The sequence below is a fragment of the Simochromis diagramma genome, unplaced genomic scaffold, assembly GCF_900408965.1.
Source record: "Simochromis diagramma unplaced genomic scaffold, fSimDia1.1 OVJJ01000692.1, whole genome shotgun sequence".
Classification (NCBI taxonomy): domain Eukaryota; kingdom Metazoa; phylum Chordata; class Actinopteri; order Cichliformes; family Cichlidae; genus Simochromis; species Simochromis diagramma.
Window position 1 is genome coordinate 1,267,729 of NW_024387485.1, and position 21,672 is coordinate 1,289,400.

General features: G+C 42.4%; 2 protein-coding genes across 12 annotated transcripts in view; one reads left to right on the plus strand and one right to left on the minus strand.

Moving 5' to 3' along the window:
• Positions 1-10,642, plus strand: part of shank2b (SH3 and multiple ankyrin repeat domains 2b) — a 305,670-nt gene extending 295,028 nt beyond the window's left edge. For all 6 annotated transcript variants that reach the window (XM_040016691.1, XM_040016692.1, XM_040016693.1 and 3 more), the window contains one exon: positions 3,112-10,642. In XM_040016691.1, coding sequence (XP_039872625.1) covers positions 3,112-3,652 — 541 coding nt within the window. In that variant the 3' untranslated portion in view covers positions 3,653-10,642. The remainder of the gene's footprint in view (positions 1-3,111) is intronic.
• Positions 10,643-10,711: 69 nt separating this feature from the next.
• On the minus strand, positions 10,712-21,553 carry LOC120724504. Of its 6 annotated transcripts, XM_040016717.1 has the most exons (9): positions 20,564-21,553; positions 19,874-20,000; positions 19,227-19,296; positions 18,996-19,105; positions 18,813-18,910; positions 18,621-18,735; positions 18,459-18,515; positions 13,841-13,888; positions 10,712-13,318 (listed from the first exon to the last, which is right to left on the minus strand). In XM_040016717.1, the coding sequence occupies exons 1-9, from the start codon at positions 20,647-20,649 to the stop codon at positions 12,791-12,793; spliced, it is 1,239 nt and encodes a 412-aa protein (XP_039872651.1). In that variant the 5' UTR covers positions 20,650-21,553; the 3' UTR covers positions 10,712-12,790. The 6 variants fall into 6 exon arrangements, with proteins under 6 accessions (XP_039872651.1, XP_039872656.1, XP_039872655.1 ...); XM_040016722.1 differs by having other exon boundaries at positions 18,459-18,735; positions 19,227-19,291; XM_040016721.1 differs by lacking the exon at positions 18,459-18,515.
• Positions 21,554-21,672: the final 119 nt, after the last annotated feature.

The following is a 21,672-nucleotide window of genomic DNA, read 5'->3' on the forward strand; positions in this document are numbered from 1 at the left end:
CATCAAAGCACACAGGTGGTAAATTGCAACGCATCACAGTGTTATGACTCTGTTGTATTGTCGGGTCCGGTGATTCCCACTTCTGCTGAGGGTCTACATGATAAAGGGGAATTTTTCTGCTTTTTCCATTTTATTTTCCGTCATGTATATATGCTGTGTGAGTAGTGAATGCTCATATTAAACATATACATATATATAATGAGGCCAGTAAATGTACAAATGATCCCTGTGAATGAAAAGCTCCGGCTTCAGACGTAGAGGATATGATATGATTATCTCAGGCACGGAGCTCTGGGTGAGCACAGAAGCCTACCACTGTTATCCACGCAGCAAAGATCACTTCACATCTGTCGTGTTTGTACAGTTTCTATCTTATGCTGTTATTTTTGTGTATTTTGCTCAATGACTTTTGTATGGTGCTGTTTAGTTTTTAAGGTGAGTTTGCTGATAAATTCTTTGACACTAGCTGTTTGCCAGGGTTAAGATTTATTCAGCGACCATAACCAGACCAGCTGGCTAACAGAAGTCTAGGAATGCTCCTATATGCTGCTATATGATGTTTCTGTCAGGCCCAACCCACAAGCCATACTTTGAGAACCCTGCAGCAACAATGCAGCTAATTGCTGTGTGTTTGAATCGTTTGTGGAACACTGTGGCATGCCAACACGTTCTCACTCCCAAAGCATAACATTTTACGCTAGGTGACAAATCGTCGGTATATTACGCTTCCCGGCACCCAACACGTCCCTATATTACGAGATCGGGAAAATGAGGAAACATGAGAACCGTTTGGAATGAACCTACATATGTATGTTCGTTTTACTTAAATCACTTTGGAAAACACTATCTAACGTCATTAAAGTGCTGGCTAAGGTTAGGGCTGGAATACATGGCTGGAACGTGTAAACCGCGGGAGCGTCATTCTATTGGATTTCATCCATAATTCAATTCAATTCAATTCAATTGTATTTATATAGCGCCAAATCACAACAAAAGTTGCCTCAAGGCGCTTCATAGATACAGAGAAAAACCCAACAATCATATGACCCCCTATGAGCAGCACTTTGGCGACAGTGGGAAGGAAAAACTCCCTTTTAACAGGAAGAAACCTCCGGCAGAACCAGGCTCAGGGAGGGGCGGGGCCATCTGCTGCGACCGGTTGGGGTGAGCCGGCGCGTAGCATAAGAACGCAGAAGGTCACCTTGGGACTTGACAAATCGTTGGTATATTACGCCTCGGGAGGGCGCGGGGTTTGATACACACACAGTGGGATGCGTTCTTTGTTTTTGGTCATTTGATGGAATTTGGTGACGATAAGAAAGACACCGCAGACTGTGTAAAGACCTTCTTGCACTTTTCTCAGCTGTGAGTTGTCAATTTATACTGCAACTTTCTGAAAAGTAAAGTTTAGCAATTCTCAAGCCAAGACTGAAAACATGGTACAAATGTGAGCTATAGTGTATCATGATCCCATCTTCCAGTACTGTGACAGCCAGGATTATTACTAGGATAATGAGGTCTACGCTTATTCAACTATGTGCTTTAAATAAAGCCACAACACCAAGAAGAATTAGCATTAAGCTTCCCTGTTTCAATTTCCTGTGACTGTTTTGGAGCACAGTGTCTGAAACTAACAAGTTGAAATGTTTGTGCCTCTTTCAGAGGAAATTTGATTAATATTTCTTTGCTGACAGTGTACATTTTTCAGGTCGAAAAGGCAACTTCATTATTCTATTATTTTAGCTTGTCTCATGCTGTAATAGCTATAAAAAGATGAGAGTGGCTAACCTTTCCCCTCCTCACATTGTTGTGGTAGACATCCATCCATTAAGAGCCAATGGGTGGTGTGAACACTGCCGGCTTCCCTCGGGCTGCGGCACTCTCAGTATGCAGCATCTTTTTCTGAATGCTGAAGCCTGCACTCACTCGTTATTAAAGCTGCTATACTAATTATGTCATAATCATGTGATAAGCCATTGCACATACATATTAAGAGGCCTAGAAAATCCTTTCTGCAACGAGGAATGAAGGCTGTATGGGCTTTTTTGGTTGAATGAAATTACTTGAGTTCTTAAAAAATGAATTTCAGCCGAAAGAAATGTTATTCGAAGATCCCAAATTTAATGCAAAAGTGAGAATAATCCATTAGCTGTAAGCAGCCTTCAGCTGGTCATCGGGACCTGTTCCAGCTTACATATGGTGAGCTTACCGGTCCAGCTCATACCCACAACTATGGTGTATTTACTATTAGTTTCACTTCAGCTTCTCTTTATTTTCTTAATGCTTTACTAAATACTCGTTAAATCATCAGAGATACACAGTTTAAAGAGAAATGCATTACTGATGTACTTTTAATATTTCTGCATTAAATCATTTTCAGAAGAAGAAAGTCTGGATTTTTCACCTGATCTTAATGATCACATCTTGTGCTCATATTACAATAATGGTGTGTTAGTTCAAAGATACACTAACAAGTTCAGAGTAGCTAACTAAATAACCACAGAACTGGAAAATGGCCTCAGACTTTGTGTACCTGCTGTTTGCATATGGTGCCACCTTGTGTTCTTTTGAAGTATTGCACTATTCCGCTATTGTTTGCAAGTCTTTAGTGACTGAAAAGTATGCCGTTGAAGAATTGCTTTGAGTCATTGCTCAGTCAGTTTTGCAGCATGAGCGCCAGCAGTCACAGTGTAACCAGGCCTTCCTGGCCTCGAGGATAATAAGTGTTTTGCACTTTGTGGTAAACTCTCCCTTCATGGAGTCTCTACACTGCAGACTGTGACAGTGATACGCCTGCATCCTTGAGAGTCCTGACCTACCTTCGTGTTGCAAAGTGGTTTTTCTTAATCTGTGATACTTTGAGCCTTTGCTGTTAGCTTCTGTTAGCAACCTGTGGCATCCACATGTTATTGTAAACGTAGAACTGGACTGAATAGAGTCTGACTAAGATCTAATCCAGGTTTTAAATTATGATTTCAGTTGCACATTTATTGCACGTTTCCTTAAAGTGCCAAAGAAATGCAAAGTGTTTGCTGTGTTATTTATGTCAGGCTTTTATGTTGGCTCAGTCTGACCCGAACTAACCGCTCATCTCTTCTTTGTCCCTCTTAGGCCTCCTACCGATGACTCAGGAATGCGTAACAATGCTGCCGCCGCTACCACCCTCACCTCCACCCCTCCCAGCAGTCTCCCATCCCAGACGCACCCCTGCAGCCCTCCAGACTCGGCGTCCTCCCTCACCCCCTGCTCTTCACTGCCTCCCTCTGTGTCGCCCACCCTCACAGACGTCTTCGGCCTGCCAACCCCACCTTTGGGCAGCGGCGGCGGCTACAGCCTGAGCTCCTCGTGTGGCGGCAGCGGGAGCTCGCGCTCTCCATCTCCACTTACGCTGATGCAGGCCGTGGCAGCCTCAGGCAAGCCTTTCGCCTCCAAACCCATGGAGCTGTGGAGCAAGCACGACGTGGCGGACTGGCTGGAGAGTCTCAACCTGGGGGAGCACAGGGACGCTTTCCTGGACAATGAGATCGAGGGTGCTCATCTGCCCTCGCTGCAGAAGGAGGACCTGATAGACCTGGGCGTGACAAGAGTGGGCCACCGCATGAACATCGAGAGGGCCCTCAAGCTGCTGCAGGACAGACAAGCCCCGAGGTGACGGGCTGGCGACGTGTGGAGTCAGGGCCAAGGAGAGGGAGGTGTCACGAATCACTTTTACCAATCTCTTCATCAGACATAATCTCAAGACGTGGAACCGGGCGGAAGTTTTGTCCAAGCTGATGCTGCCTCTTGCTGTGTTTGTCTCCTCCCATCCTCCGCTGTCGGCCTCATCTCAGTGCTCCAGTGTTGTTCGCCCTCTTCCTGCTTCCCACTGTCCTGAGCATCAGGGGATCATGGGATGTTTGGGGGAACTGCAGGGGGAGAAAGAAGAGAATAGCTGCTATGTCAAATCAAGGCGAGAGAAAGGAGGACAGTATGTGGGACTGTAAAGAAAACAACATATTCTGGAAACACTGGGAAAAAACACTTGTCTGGAAGTTTCTTCACACAAAGACTCGTGGTCACCTGACTGCTTTGGATACTCAAGACTTTTTCCATACACCCCGGTGTGGGTGCATGAAAACCCAGCTGAGCTGGTCGTTGCTCCTTTTCTATCTTTGCTAGAGTTTGTTCAGAGAATATTTCTTCACTAGAGTCCTACCGGAGTTATATTTCTGGGTGCATCTAAGGTTGTAGAGAACAATTTGAGATAGACTTCATTTTTGTTCTTTTTTGTTCTTTTTTGCTTTTCACCTGTTTGTGTCAAAACAACAGCATTTGCTGACATGTTTAACTAATACTAAACCATATCCACACACACACACACACACACACACTTTCTGCACAGTGCCACAAGCTGACGAATGAGATTTCACACAGTCTTTACATCCTGAGCACTTACACACGTGTAGTTACTGCGATGGCCTTCTTCCCTGACAAAGATCAAAGTGTGGAGAGGGGTGGTCACCAGAGGAGGAGCTGCGCCCGAGCTGGGTCCGTGAAGTCCTGCGGCAGTCCGCACCTGCTCGGTGTCCACCTCGTGACTCAAGAAAAACCAAGGTGAGGATGCAAGATGGACGTACAAATGTTGGAACAGGAAAATGGTTGTGCCAGCTTCGCTGAGAGTGCGTCCTTCTCCTCTCTCGGTTTTTCCTTTCCTACTTCTGTGTGCATGTGTGTGTGTTAATAGTTCACCCAAAATATCATTAAGGTCCATTTAACTATTTCTATGAATCTGCTATATAGGGCACTTATAGGGAAACTAAAAGTGTTACTTTTTGTATTTTTACCATCAAATCTTCTTCACTTACAGCAGGTCGGCACCTGCCCACAGTATGGCCCACAGTAACGCTAACGTACCAGACACCCTGTGTGTAAGTGGTAGAACAGAGTGGTTATTACACTGTGTGTTTCTAGCATTCGTGCATTATTTTGGGAAATCCACTTACTCGCTTTCTTGCTGTGAAATAGAAAGATCGATATCGCTCTCTTACTGGTCGCTGAGAGCTGGAGTGAAATGCAAAACATCCGTCCACCTGTTTTATGCTCACTTTCAATGAGAGCAGAAGATATGACACATCGATACGCATAAACACGCATTTATTCAAACAAAGGAAAACTATCAACCAAAAATCTAGCCCCAAATGATGCGTGTGGTCTAAACCTTACTAAGCTTCCACTGTGTGGGATGATGAGAAGATGGTCAAGTTTTTCACATGAGTTTGACTTTCAACTGGAACTTTGTCATTTCAAGAGAGAGACTGTCTTTCACAAACTAGTACCAACTACTCGGCTTTGCTACTTTGTTAAATGTACTGCAGATAGTGCTGACAGGATTCTTACACTGGATCCAAGCTAGGAGACATCATCCTGTAGTTTGTTTATATACATTTCCCTTGTTTTTCCTGGTCCTTGGCAGGATATAACACCGGACAGCAGTAATGCACCTACAGGCTGTTTGCATCGTTAAATCACAAAAATGAGAGAAGGCCACCAGAGGCCTGTACTGTGCAGCAGCCATCCAAGTAACTTGTGGGTTAACTCTTGGTTTTCTGTAGTGCAAAGGTGGTTGACATCATACTGGGGTACATTGCTATGGTAACTTACGATGTCCACCTAAGTCATTGGCTACTGACCAATCAATTCTCCAGAAAATAGCAGGATCCCTCTGACCTCTACAGGCAGAGTAGGAGGGACTAAAGTCTTTCAGCAGTGCCTAATGTCTCTGCGCTTCCCTGATGATTATCAGAAATAAATATAGATTTGTAGATATAACTTTATAATTGAATGTTTTATCCGTCAGCTGCATCCTAAAACAGGACACCTGCACAGATTAAGCCTTTGAACTGTTTTTATATTTAATCTGTCAAACCCCTTAAACAGCACTGAGTCTGCAGCTGAAAGAATAAAAACTAAAACTGTCAGGAGAAGGTTACAGATTGTAGATTCTCTGCTGGGGAAATACATTTTACATGTGCAGCTTGTTAAGCTGGACCTACAACCACAGAATGAAGCGTAAACTTTCCCATTGTCCCTCGAACGTGCGCATATAAATTTGGTGATTTAGAAAATGTGTAAAATGTTGTTATACTTGATTCTGATCTGCTGCGAGATATCTTTTGCAGCTACTGGGATGAAGATCGCCCAACAAGAGCACCTGTTCAACCAGTCAGATTCATTTCTCCTTTATCAGGCTGTGGGCAGTAACATTTAATGTTTAAATGACTCCTGTTTAAAGTTTCAGATCTTTAAAGTGCACCTTAAAAACAAACAGCAGCATGGAGAGAGCATTCAGGAATAATATAAATGTTGCAGCTGTGTGCGAGAAATCACCTGATTCATGATTTGTAGCACTGCTGTCCCATCTTATTTGCAGCAATGTTGCATTTGCTGTTAGATTTTTATCATCATCTGATTGGTGTGGGTGACACTCACAGGGATCGTTTTGTGTGGAAGAAGACTCATATATGACCAGTGAAATGCTCCTTTCAGACTGGTCAAATGCTGCCAACACCACTCCTTTCATATAACTGTGCTGATGAAACCCTAAATTAGTTTTGGCAGTTGATAACCAGCTTTGAGTGACCACTTATCCTCATTGCTAATGTTAGGATGAGTGAATCCACATAATGGCAAGTTGGTTGTGTAGAACTTGCTGTGGTACAGGGCCCAGGTGTTCTAACTCAGTACCAGATACTGAACTGGTAAATCATCTGTCTGGTAAAGTGTTTGCTTTATGAGACAGACATGCTGGAAGCATTACGCTTAATCCAAAGATTAAGTAAATGGTAAATGGACTGGTTCTAGCGCTTTTCTACTCATCTGAGCACTCAAAGCGCTTTACACAACTTGTGCATTCACCCATTCACACCTTTCTAAGATGTGCGTGAATGCATAGCTAACATTCACACACATTCATACATTCACATGGATGCATCGGAGAGCAATTTGGGGTTAGTATCTTGCCCAAGGATATTTGGCATGTAGACTAGGGGAAGCCAGGAATCGAACCACCAACCTTCCGATCAGTGGATGACCTGCTCTACCTCCTGAGCTACAGCCACTCACGTCAGTTACTAGTGAATATCAGTATTTTTACTTTAAATGTCAGTCCTATTTAGAGCACACACGTGTTTCTAGATCACTGAAGGATCATTTTTTCTGTATTATAAAACAAAAAAGGTTTCGTACATATCGGACAAAACATACACGGACACAACACGTTAGTATCCAATAATAATCAGTTGGAATATCACGTGATTCTGTGTAGAAAAGGACACTCATTTAGAAACAATGTTTCTCTTTTACAACTGCATTTACAGCTTTAGAAGGTGTAGACAGTAAAAAGTCAAACTCAGGTACACTAACTAAATCGCTCAGTTGAAGAATGCATTGACTTATAGAAGTAGGTAAAACTGAGATGTTCATGCAGTTCTCTGTGCAAAGAGTGCAAAGTAGGTTAGCTTAGCATCGAGTCGAGCCACAGGTTGTGAAAAGATTTGTTGGTGAGGACCTTTATCTTGTCTTTGATTATTGAGGTGGATATTTCTCCCTGAGCTCGACTCACAGACTGGTACAGATTTTCTTCCTGGAAGAAAGCGGTGTGTGTATTTCCCAAAATACTGAGCTGCTTAAGGTTCTCACTGGATGGCGTTTTGTTGCGTTTGAATCCAGTGTGAAATCCTTTACAAACATTCTTTTGTTTACTTTTGAACTTTTACATGTTTGAATATACCAGAATGCTTTAAGCAAACTAACGTTTAAGAACTTCAATTCAGTGATTGGTATTTCAAAAGCTACGATAAGTAACATTTTTATGGAACAAAAAGGAATCATTGAAACATTTTGTATGCTGTTTTTTGCTTATGAGGAAAATAATAATAAGCTGTGTGCATTTGGTAAACTTGAGTTCAAATCTGACCAGATTCAAAATGGAAAAACTGAAACAGTCCTTCGTGGTGGCAAGCAGCACTAAAGCAAACTAATAGTCACCGACTCTGAAAGCAGACTCTTTGTCTTTAGGGCGTAACAGGACACTTTCTTCTAAACGTCCTTAACTGCAAGCTGGAGTCAGATATCATCGAATCACGCTGAACCATTTTCGAGCTTTGGGTTTTACATAATTATGTGTTCACATTGCCGTCTCCTACATTCTAACCACTGTGCAAGAAACGGAGAATAATCACTTGACCAAGCCAGCACGCGGTCATCAGTGTGAGCCCGGCGTGAGAGCAGACAGGGATAGAAAACTGCTGCTCGATTCGAGTCCCATAGTTTCACCGCAGCAGAGGCAGGATTCAGACCGAGGATCCAGTTTAAACCCAAGTCAGACGGTGCGTTTGCCAGCAGTGATAACGGGCTATCGGAAGTAGAAGTGCAGTATGCGCTGTCGTGTATATAAGAGTGTTTAAATGGATTAAAATGTCTATTAGATTATATGTATAGATCTATTCAGATGTTTAGAAGAAAAAAATTCTAAGAAGATAGATTTATTGTTGTCAGAGCTGACCTGATGACCTAAGCACTGGTCTCATTTGCCCCGTCATCATCTGTAACCAGCTCGCCCCCCTCCGCCCTCCACCTCCGTCAGTCACACAGCTCCGTAGATAGAAGGCGCTCTCTCCAAGTAGATTTTTTCAGAGCACTCTTAGATAGAGCGTTGATATGTGCTTGACAGTAAGCAGTGTCTGGAAATATATCTGGTTTTCTTCTGCCCTTATTTGCGTTCATGTCGCACTCCACAGCTTCACGTAGGCGCTGCTTTTTGAGGTGACAAATGAAACATACACAAGTTCTGTGTTCTGTGAACATTAGCCGTACGGAGGCCGGCACGGGACAATGCTGCTACAATCCTGTTCCTGTTTGAACTTCTTTTCAAAACAGGTACAGTGGCGTGCCAGGCGGGGTAGAAAAGCACAGTATTTTTAAAGATTTGTATAGAGTTCTATGAAATTTTATAGAGGTTACCTGAACAAAAACTGTTCAACACTGATGTGTGGATTGCCAAACAGAAATACCATATATACGTAGATGCGATGTGGATATTATTAAACTTATGGGTTATGTAAGAAGCAATATTTATTCTAACTGAATCTCCTTGGTTGTGTTTTCTTTTGCCATTTTAAAGTTACATATCATGATGCAATCACTTGTCAGTGTTTTATTAAGCGTTGCCTAAAATAGATGCACTCTCTACTGCAGTAGTAATACTTTGGCCAATCAAGTGACCACTGAACCCAGGCTTTGAAATCCCCGAGTCTGGGGTTTTTTGTTAAAAAACACAAAAGTTACATTTCTAAAAGTATATCTGCAGGCCATGTTGATAGGAAACTATATGAAACGTATATATATATATATATGTGTGTATGTATACATACAGAGATCCACCAAAAAGATGTGCGGTGCCTGTTGATCCCTTCCTGTGGATCAGTGGGTCACTCAGCACTTTTATCTGTGGACATGTAGAGCTGAGTAGATGTAGTAATAATCTTTAAAGAGCATCACCGTAGCGTGGCGTTTCACCGGGCCGTGTTCACCACAGGCATGGCTCACTAACCCACTTCCACTCCCCGTCAAAACACTGCTCCCACTCTATCATTGTCCAACATTTGGGTAACTTTTTCTTTTTTTTATTTTCTTTTTGATCAATTAAGTTCTGTTTTTTTTTCCATGAATAGATTTTACTCATTGATTAAGTCTTCATAGAGGCTAAGATGTTTTCGGTAATTTGTGCAAAGACTTGTGTTCATGTTTTCTATGTTGCTGTAATTTTGTGCTATTAAATCATCATAGAGTCAACTAATTACTGAAATGAAAAGAGAGAGAATTTTCCTGTAACTGCACTCTTCCTTCCCCCTCCCCCCTCAATTCCTCAAAACTTCTTGTATGGCAACCAAAATTCACTGTAAGAAATAAATATAATATTGCACTACTGTATCCCTCTCAGTCCTTATAGTACAGGCCTGGTGCGTGGGTCTAAGTGTCTGTGTGTCAGCTAAGAAGCAGCCAGCCACACCTGAGGTAGTCGGTCTGTGGGGATGAACTAAATTCCGTCATCTGGAATAACAGGAAGCAGGAAGCTTTTCTTTATTACGCAGACGCTGAATGCTCATATAACTGCGTTTTGTTGTCCTGCTTTGTACGTTCCACAGTTACGGTCTCTTTGTTTTTGGTATGTTGGCTGAGAATCGTGTGCATCGCCAGAATAATCAGACGATTACACCAGAGCGTTTCCTTTTTTTCATTGAATAGGGTGGTCCAGAGAAAATCAGAAAAATTGTGTAAAAATTCCTACTTAGTAACAGCGAGTGCTTAGCAACCTTAGTATGGATGAAGACGTAGCTGGAGAGCAGTGAGGTAAAAGTAGTTATGAAGAATAAGTTGGATGATGTTTCTGCATCACAGATGCACAGGGACCCTCCCAGGAGATGATTTACATACTAACTCCATTAAACTGAACTCAGCTGCTCTGTGTCACCACAGCAGGAAGCTCCAAATGTGATGTGTCCTGTCCTTACAACATCCACCAATGGATTTGTGTCTCCAGCTGGAATCAAACCAGTGACCTTTTGCTTGCCAAGTGAACGCTTGAACCACTACATTATGGAGCCACAAACAGAGTACAATATTAATCTTCTAAAGTATTGAGTGATTAAACTTTAAAATATATTAATCCAGTTCCACGTCAAAGTTTCTAAATTCCAGTATTTATTTAGTACATTGTTCAGTTAAACAGAAATTCTTTTACTCTGTTTCCATGAGAATAAACACAGACCAAAGGTTTTTTTGGATGTGTGTCACTGGGCCGAGGCCTCCAGCTGCTGGAGGGGGGTGCTCCTGGATTCCCTGTTCCTTCATCCTCGACCCCTCCCCCCTCGTAGAGCAGCATCCAGATACACCTGGTAGGCCAACTGGGGGCATCCATTAAACGGGGTGGGTGCAAGCTGGCTGGGCTGTTTGTTTCTCCTGTTCTCTCTCTTTCAGGTGGATTCGTTAGCCAGGCTGCAGTCGGTCTCAGCCTCTGGGTGGAGCATTCTTACCTGGCCTGCCTCGCACACCTGTGAGTCATCTGTTTCTTTCATTTAAGACTGCTGTGTAAGTCTGGGCGAGAGGTGGGGTACACCTTGGACAGGTCACCAGTCTGCAGGGCTAACACAGTGAGACAGACTACTGCTGTAGCTCAGGTGGTAGAACAGGTTACCTGCTAACTGGAAGGCTGGTGGTTCAATCCCTGTCTGCTCAAGTCTGCATGTGAATAAACCACAAGACTTCTGTAGCAATGTGCTTTGGACAGGTGAGGTCAAACTTACTGTAACCTGTAACGGTGGTTGGACGTGTGGTGATCTGAGCTTGTTTTGCAGCCACAAGTCTTGGGCCGAATACAAAGCAAGCTTACAAACGTGCCCGGGGAATCTTTCCATTTAGTGGCTTCACGCTAACATCAGCAGTCAGGATAAGAATCACATGATCCAACTCACCAACCCAGCGTTTCCTGATCTAGGTACAAGCTTGTTCACGTGAAAGGAGAATGAAAGTAATCCAGCTGCTGCAGATAAAGTAGTGATGTGAGACTGAGAAGAGTCATCAAGTTAAAGGTAGGAATAAAAACCGACCGCGCTGATCTGTTCTCATCGACTAGTCCATTAATTTAATGTTTATATTTGCATTAGACTGTTTTAATTGAGTTCCATTTTATTTATGCAGCACCAAATCATAACAGCAGTCACCTCAGTTTATATTCTTGGAAAGCTGCAGCCCCAATGTTTCATAGTCTGAGAGCAAGTAAAGCATGAAAACAAAACCAGAGTTCAAATGCAGGCATAGTCTACCTGTACAGTACAAACAGGTGCGCTGGTTTATATGTTAATGCTTATAGAACAACAAAACTGTTTGCAGTGAAAAGGGGAAAAAAGTCAAGTCATGTGTTGTTACCTAGGACCAGATGTTGGTATGCTCCAGTAAGAAGAGAACCACCTTTGTAGTACAGAAAATCCAGTTTTAACCCCAAAGTTACCTGGATAAGATGAAATTGTGCTTTTAGTACAGGCTGCAGCCAAAACCAGTGGTTGGCGTGGCTGTGTCCATCATTCATTTACAGTCACAATTCAGCAGTTGTAAGCAGCAGATCAGTTAAAGCTTCCTTTTCCCAAGTCTACAGTTGATCCCTTTACGTTTGGTTCACTCCAGCAGATTCAATGTAGCACTAAAATGTTGGATGTTATCTAGTTTGGTAGTTGCCACATTCACATTACAGCCAAGAGAACCCCAGTGCAAGAACAGGAGACACAAACTGAACCTCAGGGGTCACAAGCTAGACCCAGTGCCAGGCCCAAGCTTGGGTTTATGGGAAGCTTGTGTCAGGAATAGCATCCAATGGAAAATCGGTGTCAAATTATACATGGATCTGTGTGTTGTGGTAAAATAAGGAGAATAAGGAAGCAACCAAAAGTTCCACTGATTTGAATCATTTATATCATGTTTTCTCTGGCTAGAGTTTCTTCGCACACCCACGTACACGCACCGGACAGCTAAAATACAGCGATGGAGACTGAAACAGCTGATTGTTGGGGGTTTCTTTGTATTATTGCAGCGTCTTTACCTTACAATAAGTGCCTTTAGGCACGGCACTATGTAAAATTGAACTGAAATTGAAAAACTAAATGCGTCTAGGTCAAATGCAGGAAAGCTTGAAACAACACAGACAAGTTAGAATGGCCTAAAATAATTTATTATCAAATTAACAACATTTTATATTTATTTAGTCCTGATTTACTTCAAGGGTGCTAACATTTAGCTCTTGACACGCAGCACTTTTTTTCTCATGTGTGCGTTTTCTGTTTTGTGCTGTTTCCTTCAGCTCGGCCACCACCCTGCACATCACGTATTTATTCACGGCGACCCTCTCGATGGCCTTTGAGTGGGCAGGATGGATGCGGTGGAGCTCACTGAAAGCACCGCTGGCTCTGAGGTAGGCCTTTAATTTCTTCGGGGCCATTGCATTTGGGGGGATTTTTTGGATGACGCTGTCACATTTGGAAATGCATTCTTTGAAAGCTTCGGATGGATGAAGCAGCCGGGCAGAGGTTGGGCTTTTCTTCACAGCTGAGACGGCATCCTTCTCCATCCGTGTGTGATAGTTGTGCTCAGTGTCATTGGTCTCCACAAGCAAACTTTCACATTCGGTACAAGCACTGACTTCTGGATCTTGAGCCACTTTCTGCACCACCCATCCAGCTACATCAGCAAGTTTCTCCTCCTCACCTCTCTCTGGGTCACCCGGTGTGTCCTAAAAAAAAGAACCGTTAGTGAAAGCTGAACTATTACAAAAATGTGTTGACCATGTTCACCATTTCTCCTAACCCCAGTCAGAGAACCCACAGAGACACAGAGAGCACGCAAACTCCTCACAGAAAGGTCCCAGACTGCATTTGAACGCAGCATCTTTTTATTGTGAGGTGACCAAGCCAACTACTACAGTTCGAGTCATTTAAAGTAAACCGTCTGAAAGTCTGAAGCTATGGTTCTCTTCAAGTGAGGGTGTTTGAAGATCTCAGGGATTTATTCTCGTCGACAGTCTCAAAGCTAAAACTCACTGAAATCTTAAAGCTGATCCTTAATTTTTTAAAAAAAGGTTTCATATCTTTGTTTTGCTCTCACATTTTTTTTCTTATACAGACACAAGAACGTTTGAGCCTCGACTTTTTTTCAGCTCTTCAGCTCAGAGAGCGCAAACATAAATAATTAAAACATGCACAGCTCAATTGCCTTGATTTGCTAAAAACACACTCTTCACTGTTACTGTCATCACCTTCTGACTGGCAGGCCATCCCAAAGGCTCCCGATCCTCCTCTTCACTCTAGTTTAAGAAAGAAATACAGTTTCATTCACAAACAAGTAATAACAGAGTGATCATTCACACAATGGCCTGAAGTGAGGTTCATTCTTTTACTGAAGACATATTTAAAAGTCTCTCTCAGACACGCATTCAATTGGAACATATGTGTGGCATCTTTGACCAGGTACAGTCTAACAAAGTGAACATTTTTACATTCAGCCATGACCATATGGTCATTGATATGGTCATTTGGCACAATGTGCTATTCCCATTTTATTACGCTACCTGAAATCTAAATTGCTCAGTCTGAGCCTGTCCCACCAACGTACGCCATCTGATCCTTCGTAATTATTCTCCCCTGACACCACGTTGTGTTTTCGTGTCTCCTTCAGACTTCACCTTCTTCCACTCTGTGTTCCTCCCTCTTCTTGAAGTGTTTAACACAGCAATTTCCATTCTTTTTACAAAATCCACTACCATCTGTAGGGTCGTTACCTTAACTACCTAACTACCGTATTTTCCGCACTATAAGGTGCACTTAAAATCCTTTAATTTTCTCAAAAATCGACAGTGCGCCTTATGTATGAATTCTGGTTGTGCTTACTGACCTCGAACCTTTTTTGATGTGGTACACGGCGCTCAGAAATCTGTCAAAAATGTTTTAGTACGACTTTGGTAAGCTACGAAGCCGAACCACTTGATGGATTGTTGGAGCATTACGGCTACCGTAGTCAGGAGCCTCGCGGAGTAATCTGGGTCCTAAACTCTGTCTGCTTCAGGTCTCAAAGTCAAACAAACACTGCGGCATCACTGAGAGTTAAAAACTGTCTAAATTATTTCATCTGTAATAAAATGATCAGCGTTGCTGCTTTACCAGGTGTAACAATTAAGTTTAACATTCAGGCATCCATGAAAACAGGATTTATTAAATGTAAAAGTTAGCAGGAAGTTAGCTCACTAGCTAAGCACGATATAGCATGTTCTGACTGACAGATTTCTGACAACATTCAAACGTACAGCTCTGCTATCACTTCCAACATAAATGAAGATAGAAAACTAAACAGCAGTGACGTTTGTAGGGTTACTGAAGTTGGGCTAGCTGGTATAGAGATTGAAAATGTGACGTCATTCAGGGGTAAAACTGCAAAGGATTCTGGGAACTCATGGCAAGTGGTACTAGCGCACGCAGGCTTTCAACTGAAATCAGTCACACAGCGATAAAAAGAAACACAACAAATGGCAAGAAGCTGTTGTATTATTAACTGCAATAGCCGGTCGCATGACAGCCACGGGAAGCCGACGGGTAAAGACATCAGTTGTTATCGGATTACGTCGTTTCATGGGCGGCATCCTCCTGAGGCCGCATTTGTAGACAGATTACGTCACAGCGACGCGACGAAGGCTGTCCAAATTCGTAGACTCTTCCGAATGCAGCCGACAAATGCGTCCTCCTTTTCGCCGAATTTGAAGGATGGGCCGGGTGTGTCCTTCGTGGCCTACCATATCCCAGAATTCATAGCGCGGCCCAGCCAAACTCCAGTTTCCAACAATGGCGGCCGCTACTAAGTTTTAAAATTACTCTTACTAATCTTTCTGGGTCACAAAATAAACTTTTAACATATTTTCAGGCGAGAAAGTAGCTGTGTAAACATCAAATATCTGCTCGGTTTATCAAGATATTGCATATTTGCAAAAGTGCTTCGACATTTTCGGAGACGTCTGCTACCCACCAGCTCGATAGCTAGTCGGGAGCTTGAGGGTCACTGAAGCCGCCGAGAACGGCACAACTCCTGGCACATCGTTTTCAGATCACTTTCGCTACTCAGGTTAAACGTAATATATACGTCACCTAAAAATGTTATTGTTGGGCTTTTTTCAGTGTTTTATTTGTTCGTGAGTCAATCGGTTTGGCTGAGATTAAAGTTATTAGATTAGATAAAATAAAACTTTATTAATCCCCCTGGTGGGTTCCTCCTTGGTTTTCACACAGCTGACTAAATGTCAAACAGAAAACTGATTAAACAGAAGTATGAGACAGTCGAGAATTTGTCCTGTTATATTTTAGATAGCAAGGAGCAGACGGACGAGTTTATTAAACTCCACCGAGACAGCGGTGACGCTAATCAGAAGGCTAGACCGTCCAATTTCCCCAACCATTTACTTCCAGCCTACCCGACCTTCTGAGGACCCGGCCCACGTACACCGCGAAGGCCGGGTCCTCAGGAGGATGCAGCCCATGAATTTGGACACGACCCGTGTGTTTGTTTTGATTCGTGGCCTTCTCAAATGGTGCCGCGCTCCCACAATGCATTGCGGCGTTACGTCAACTCCAAAGCTATGTTTGCTACGTGATCGCTAGCTACACAGCTATGTTAGCATAACATAAACGCAGTGAAGCTGGAGGATGAACTCGCTTTTTCCACTCGATAAAAGTTAACCTGAGGGTTCCCGATGGTTAGGGACAAATGCAATCGCATGGCAGGATGCTGTAAATGGACCAAACTTCAGTCAGGAGAACAACTGAGATAATCCATCCACAATACGAGGTTAGTCATTAATATACTGCAACAACATGGGAATAGAGCAGCTGCCAGAGAATTCAGCATTAATGAATCAATGGTACAGAAGTGGAGGAAGCAAGAAGAATGAGTTGAGTAAAGTTTGACTTATCAGACTGCTTTGTTTCACTTAATGCGCCTTATGGTCCGAAAAATACGGTGGTACTCTTCTCCTCTGTTCTGTGGACAGCTACAGGTACCTTGGTGTTCATCTGGACAATAAACTGGACTGGACTCATAATTCAGATGCTCTCTACAGAAAAGGGCAGAGCAGGCTGTTTTGCTCTTTTGGAGTGAAGGACCGACTCCTGAAGACCTTCTATGACTCTGTGGTGGCCTCAGACATCTTTTACGGTGTGGTCTGCTGGGGACAGGAAGAGAACGAAGAGGCTGGAGGGCCAGCTCTGTTCTAGGACGCTCTCTGGACCCTGTGGAGGTGGTGAGTGACAGGAGAATGGCGGCTAAGCTGTCATCGCTGTTGGTCAGCATCTCCCAGCCCATGCAGGAGACTCTGACATCACTGAGCAGCTCCTTCAGTGGCAGCTGCAGCACCCACGATGTGGGACGGAGAGACTCCGTAGGTCTTTCCTTCCTACTGCTGTCAGACTCCACAACAAAGATTTCGCAGCTGACCAAACACACACATCTACACAGGTGCAATAACACTAAGTAATTTTTTTTCTTCTGACAACGTAGTATTTTATTCTATTGTATATAGTGTTTTATTCTTATTATCTTATCCTAATCCAGTGTTTTTCTTAATTTTTGCTGCTGTAACTTTGCACTGTCCACTTTCTGCTGTGACACAACAAATTTCCCACGAGTGGGACTAATAAAGGCTCATCTTATCTTATCTTGTTCCCTTCAGCTACATGTCCACTGATGTGTGCTCCAATCACCATACTCTACCACTTCATCCAACTTACTCCAGAATCCCTCTGTCCCTGTTAACATCAGACGTGTGGGGCATCCTGTCCTCACCTTCAGAACACTACTGCCATACTCTTCCTATCTACACTATGATAGAACAGTTTGAATCCACCTCTAGTGCTCCAGGCCTTGCTTCCCTTCCACCTCATCTCTTGCACACATAATAATATCAAACTTCGTTCTCTCCAAAATGCTCAGTATGTTGGATTTATCTATGCTTGGGACCGCCACTAGAAGTATACCGGGTCAAGTCCCCATCAAAAGAAAACCCAGTAATCTGGTATCTCAAATTATTAGAATATCTGATGTCAAGTTTGAGTAATTTACTATTTAAACTGTAGAATTACTACAATAGAAATACTGTATTTCAGTAAATGTGACCCGCTTACTTGACAGTTGTCTGGTTGATGATCATTAGTAGGTAAGAGTGCTGGATCAAAGCATATTAATGGAAAACAGACTGGAAGAGGAACATACGGCAGGAAAAGGTGCTCAAGCACAGGGATGACCTTCAGAGGATTGTCAATGACATTTGAGAGATCTTCCTTAGAGATCTACTAAGGAGAAAAAAACTGAACCCATGCTCAGTAATTCGGATTCAGAAGTCTGGAGGAAGACCGGAGAGGTACAGGATCCAAGGTCTCTGCGGTCTGTGATGGTTTGTGATGCTATGCCATCTGCTGGTGTGGGTAGTGGTTAGTCCACTTTGTTTTATCAGGTCCAAAGTCAACGCAGAAGATTTCAGAGGACTTCATGCTTTCATCAGCTATTACACTTTATGGAGATTCCTTTTGCAGCAGGACTTTGCAGCCTCTGTTTATGTGCTACAACTATGACCTGATGGTTTGCTCACCATGTTATTGTTGTGCTTGATTGGCCAGCCAACTTGACTGACATGAATCCCTCTGAGAATCTGTTGGTTAATGTTGAGGTGCTGGAGTTCTGATTTTCATAAGCTACAAACCAAAATCTTAAAATTAAAAAAGGCTGAAAATATCTAAGGAATCTAGAATATGTGAAAGTTGACCTCCTGGAACTAAATCATGAAAAAAGAGAACTTCTTTAAAGTATCCAGATTTTTTTGTTAGTACATTCAAACTTACTGGACTCGCTTCCTGACTGACCACCTGGTGCCTCCTCAGAGTGGTTGAAGACGGTAACTGAAACATTTTTTGGAGTTCAGAGTAACAGCTTGGGCTCTGTTTGTACAGCTGGATTGCCATGTCCTTTTGTTTCTTGTCATATCTCTGGCCGTGTTTCCTCACCTTGGCCATGGCTATTTGCTTGTCAAAAAACTCCTTTGCTGCCTGTGGAAGGCAGTCGGAGGCAGCAGTCAGCTGATCGCCTTGGTCACCGCTACTGTTCTGCTGCTGTTCAAGTCTGAAATGAAGCACATTCATATTTACTAAATGTACTGTTTTTACTGCAATAACACGTATAACCAAACTGCTACATACTTTCTTTTCAGTTCTCTGATTTTGCTGTTCATGCGGAACTTCATCAGCCGCATTCTGGCCCTCTCTCTCTGCAGAATGCTTTTCAGATCCTTGATTTTCTAAAAGTGTATTAAAAGATATTTATAGTTTCTATGAAAACAACATATTTCAATGGAAAAGCAGGATTCTTTGATTCTGTTTGACCTCATCCTTCTCTGCCAGCAGCTTGTTAAACATTGCCACGACCTGTTCATATGGGGGTGTGTCTTGCAGAGGCACTGGAGCATGAACATCAGTAGAAGGCATCTCCAAATCTAGAAGAACACAATTTCAAATGTTACTACAGCACCAGAAAAGTTACACACAATATGTTTTTAAAAACTGTCTGTCAGAGACAAAAGAATGTAAACCATTATTCTCACTGAATGTCTGTACCTCTCTGTTCCTCCTTTATAGTGTGCAGAAGGATGGGGACGGCTTCAGGAGCCAGACGTTTTCTTCTACCCTTAAAAAACAAAGTGCAACTTTAAGAGAGTCTGCACCAACAAGTAATAAACTTCTATAACATCTGTATGTACAAATTGGTCTGTATGCTGCACCCATTACAAAAGAAAAGGGTGCTTTCAGCTAAATGAAGGCACCTGTGTGATATAAACCGTCAGGACAGCAGGTTACAAGCTAGCAGCAAATGTGCTACTGCCTAAAACGTGCAGGTGAATAGTGGCCTTGTGAAAAAAAACTCACATCTGTAAATGAAACTAAGACAGCTTGCTTCACACAGAGACTTGGGCCGGCTGCCCCTCCTCCAGCCGGTTCTTCCTGTTAAAAAGGACGTTTTCTTTCCCACTGTTGCCAAGTGCTCACTCATAGGGATTGTAGGGTCTTTTCTCATAGAATATAAAGCACTGTTGTTCTGATTTAGCTTCATATAAATGGAATAAAATTGAAATGAAGTGTTGGAACTGAGTCTGAAATCCTGGAGATCGATTGTTAACTTTATTACAAGAAATACTTGGAAGCAAAAAGAAACAATGGGCTGCTTTCTGCCTTCCTGACCCACATCTGTGAGAAACCGGGTTTACCTTTGAGTTTATGTCCTTTGGCCTGAAATGTTGTTCGCAGACCACATAGCCAGCTCTGTCGGACTCTTCTCTCGTCATGTCGGGGGATAAGTCTGCCCTCATCAAATTAAGAAGCCATTTCCGCCTCCTGTATTAATTATTCACATTGCTTCAAAAACAAATCAGATCAGCTTCACAGACTTCTGCATGTTTCGCTTTACACGTGTTTAAGAAACAGCTGTTCGCGCATTACTTATGCCACATTACTGCCTGACGTCATTACGTAAAATCAGAAGTGATTTAAACTTATAAAACTAAAGTATTGCTATGTGACAGTTACCTTGGTAACGCCTCGAGGCACCTTTGCTAAAGAAAAACGAATTTGGATGTCTCTTTTTTTAAAGGTCAGTAACCATGTAAAGCGCTTTTATAACCCTTGACTGGTGACTGTGCGTGGAGTTTTTCGCCCTCCGTGAACATTATAAACGAAAGCTAAATCAAAATGCTACGTAAGTACCTGCAGACGTTACCAAGATGGCTGCCGAGTGGCGAGGTTGCTTTAAGGATGAATCACCTAACGGGACTGAGCTGATGTGATTAAATACCACAGAGTAAGAAACCTTGCGTATCTCCGCTGATGTAAGTCTTTAATGACTGGTCTGTTGACGAAAACACGTCATTTAAAACATTGTGATTTTGTGACTAAGTTACCTTGTACTGTCCTTTGGGAATGCGAAAAACGAAAGCCCACAGCCCACTCGATTATTACAGCCGCAGAAAGCACACAAACGTGGCATGCTAACTTGTTATTGTATCCACGTTGTACTAACTAATGCTCATACAACAATTACATTTGATTTTGCAAAAACTGAAGTCCACTAAGCCGCCATCTTGGTAACGCATCCGGGCAGTTACAGCGCCTTCACGTCGTGTCGGAAAAATAAGTTTCCTGCTGTTCCAAGTAGACTGCTGCTTTATAACACATTCACCTGTTCAGCATGGTGCAAGAGTCTGACTGACCCTTCATTTCTTTAGAAATAGGTGCAGTGATTTACTAAAACGTGCAAGTATAGCAAACATAAATGCAAAATATAATGTATAATCCTAATAAGGCATAAAATGATAGTATATATTTAATTATACGGAGTCCGCCGGTGACTAAGAATTTCTTGGTATAAAGTATTCTGTATGCTTTGAATACAAATTCAATGTGAAGTTCTTATTGTGTTCTCAAATATAGTAATTTGCAGGATAGCTTAACCTATTCAACTGTGAAGTGTTCAATATCTTTTAATGCATGTGTCTCAGATCCCAATTCATTTTGATAAGACCAGTGAAATTCAGGCTTTTAAGTCTTTGTGATAATCTGAAACACTGGTGCACGGTCGTTTCAGTGTGCAAAAAAATAAATTATGTGATAAATGAAACTAAACTCTATTAGCAATCATATACATGTCCACACTTTGAAACATAAAAATGTAAGCAAATTGGAGATGAACGAACTCTGCACACATTTAACAAAATTATTTTCCAAGTTGTAAATGGAGTCCCATCTGGAAACTTAAGTTTTAATACAACCAACATTTTCCAAGAGTGTCACAAGATCAAAATAATATGTATGATACTGTAAATGATGTAACCTGTCCTTGTTTGCAGTCACAGCAGTACTGGATGCATTTGCCCAAAATCGTCTACAGATATCATGACATCACTGCAATTTGTTAGACCCCTGATAATTTTTTTAATGAATGTGTGACGTTCACTTAAAAATTAACACCAACTAAAAGCCTGAGGGCAAAAAAACAAAACCATAAACAAGC

What these genes read in the sequence shown, in the direction of transcription:
- LOC120724504 (XM_040016716.1), bottom strand. Translation starts at nt 20,649, where the DNA reads ATGCCACGTTTGTGTGCTTTCTGCGGCTGTAATAATCGAGTGGGCTGT. An exon ending in TGCTGGCAGAGAAGGATGAG is followed by an intron (nt 18,911 to 18,995) that starts GTCAAACAGAAT and finishes ATACACTTTTAG; the next exon opens with AAAATCAAGGATCTGAAAAG. An exon ending in TCAGTCAGGAAGCGAGTCCA is followed by an intron (nt 13,889 to 18,458) that starts GTAAGTTTGAAT and finishes TTCTTAAACTAG; the next exon opens with AGTGAAGAGGAGGATCGGGA.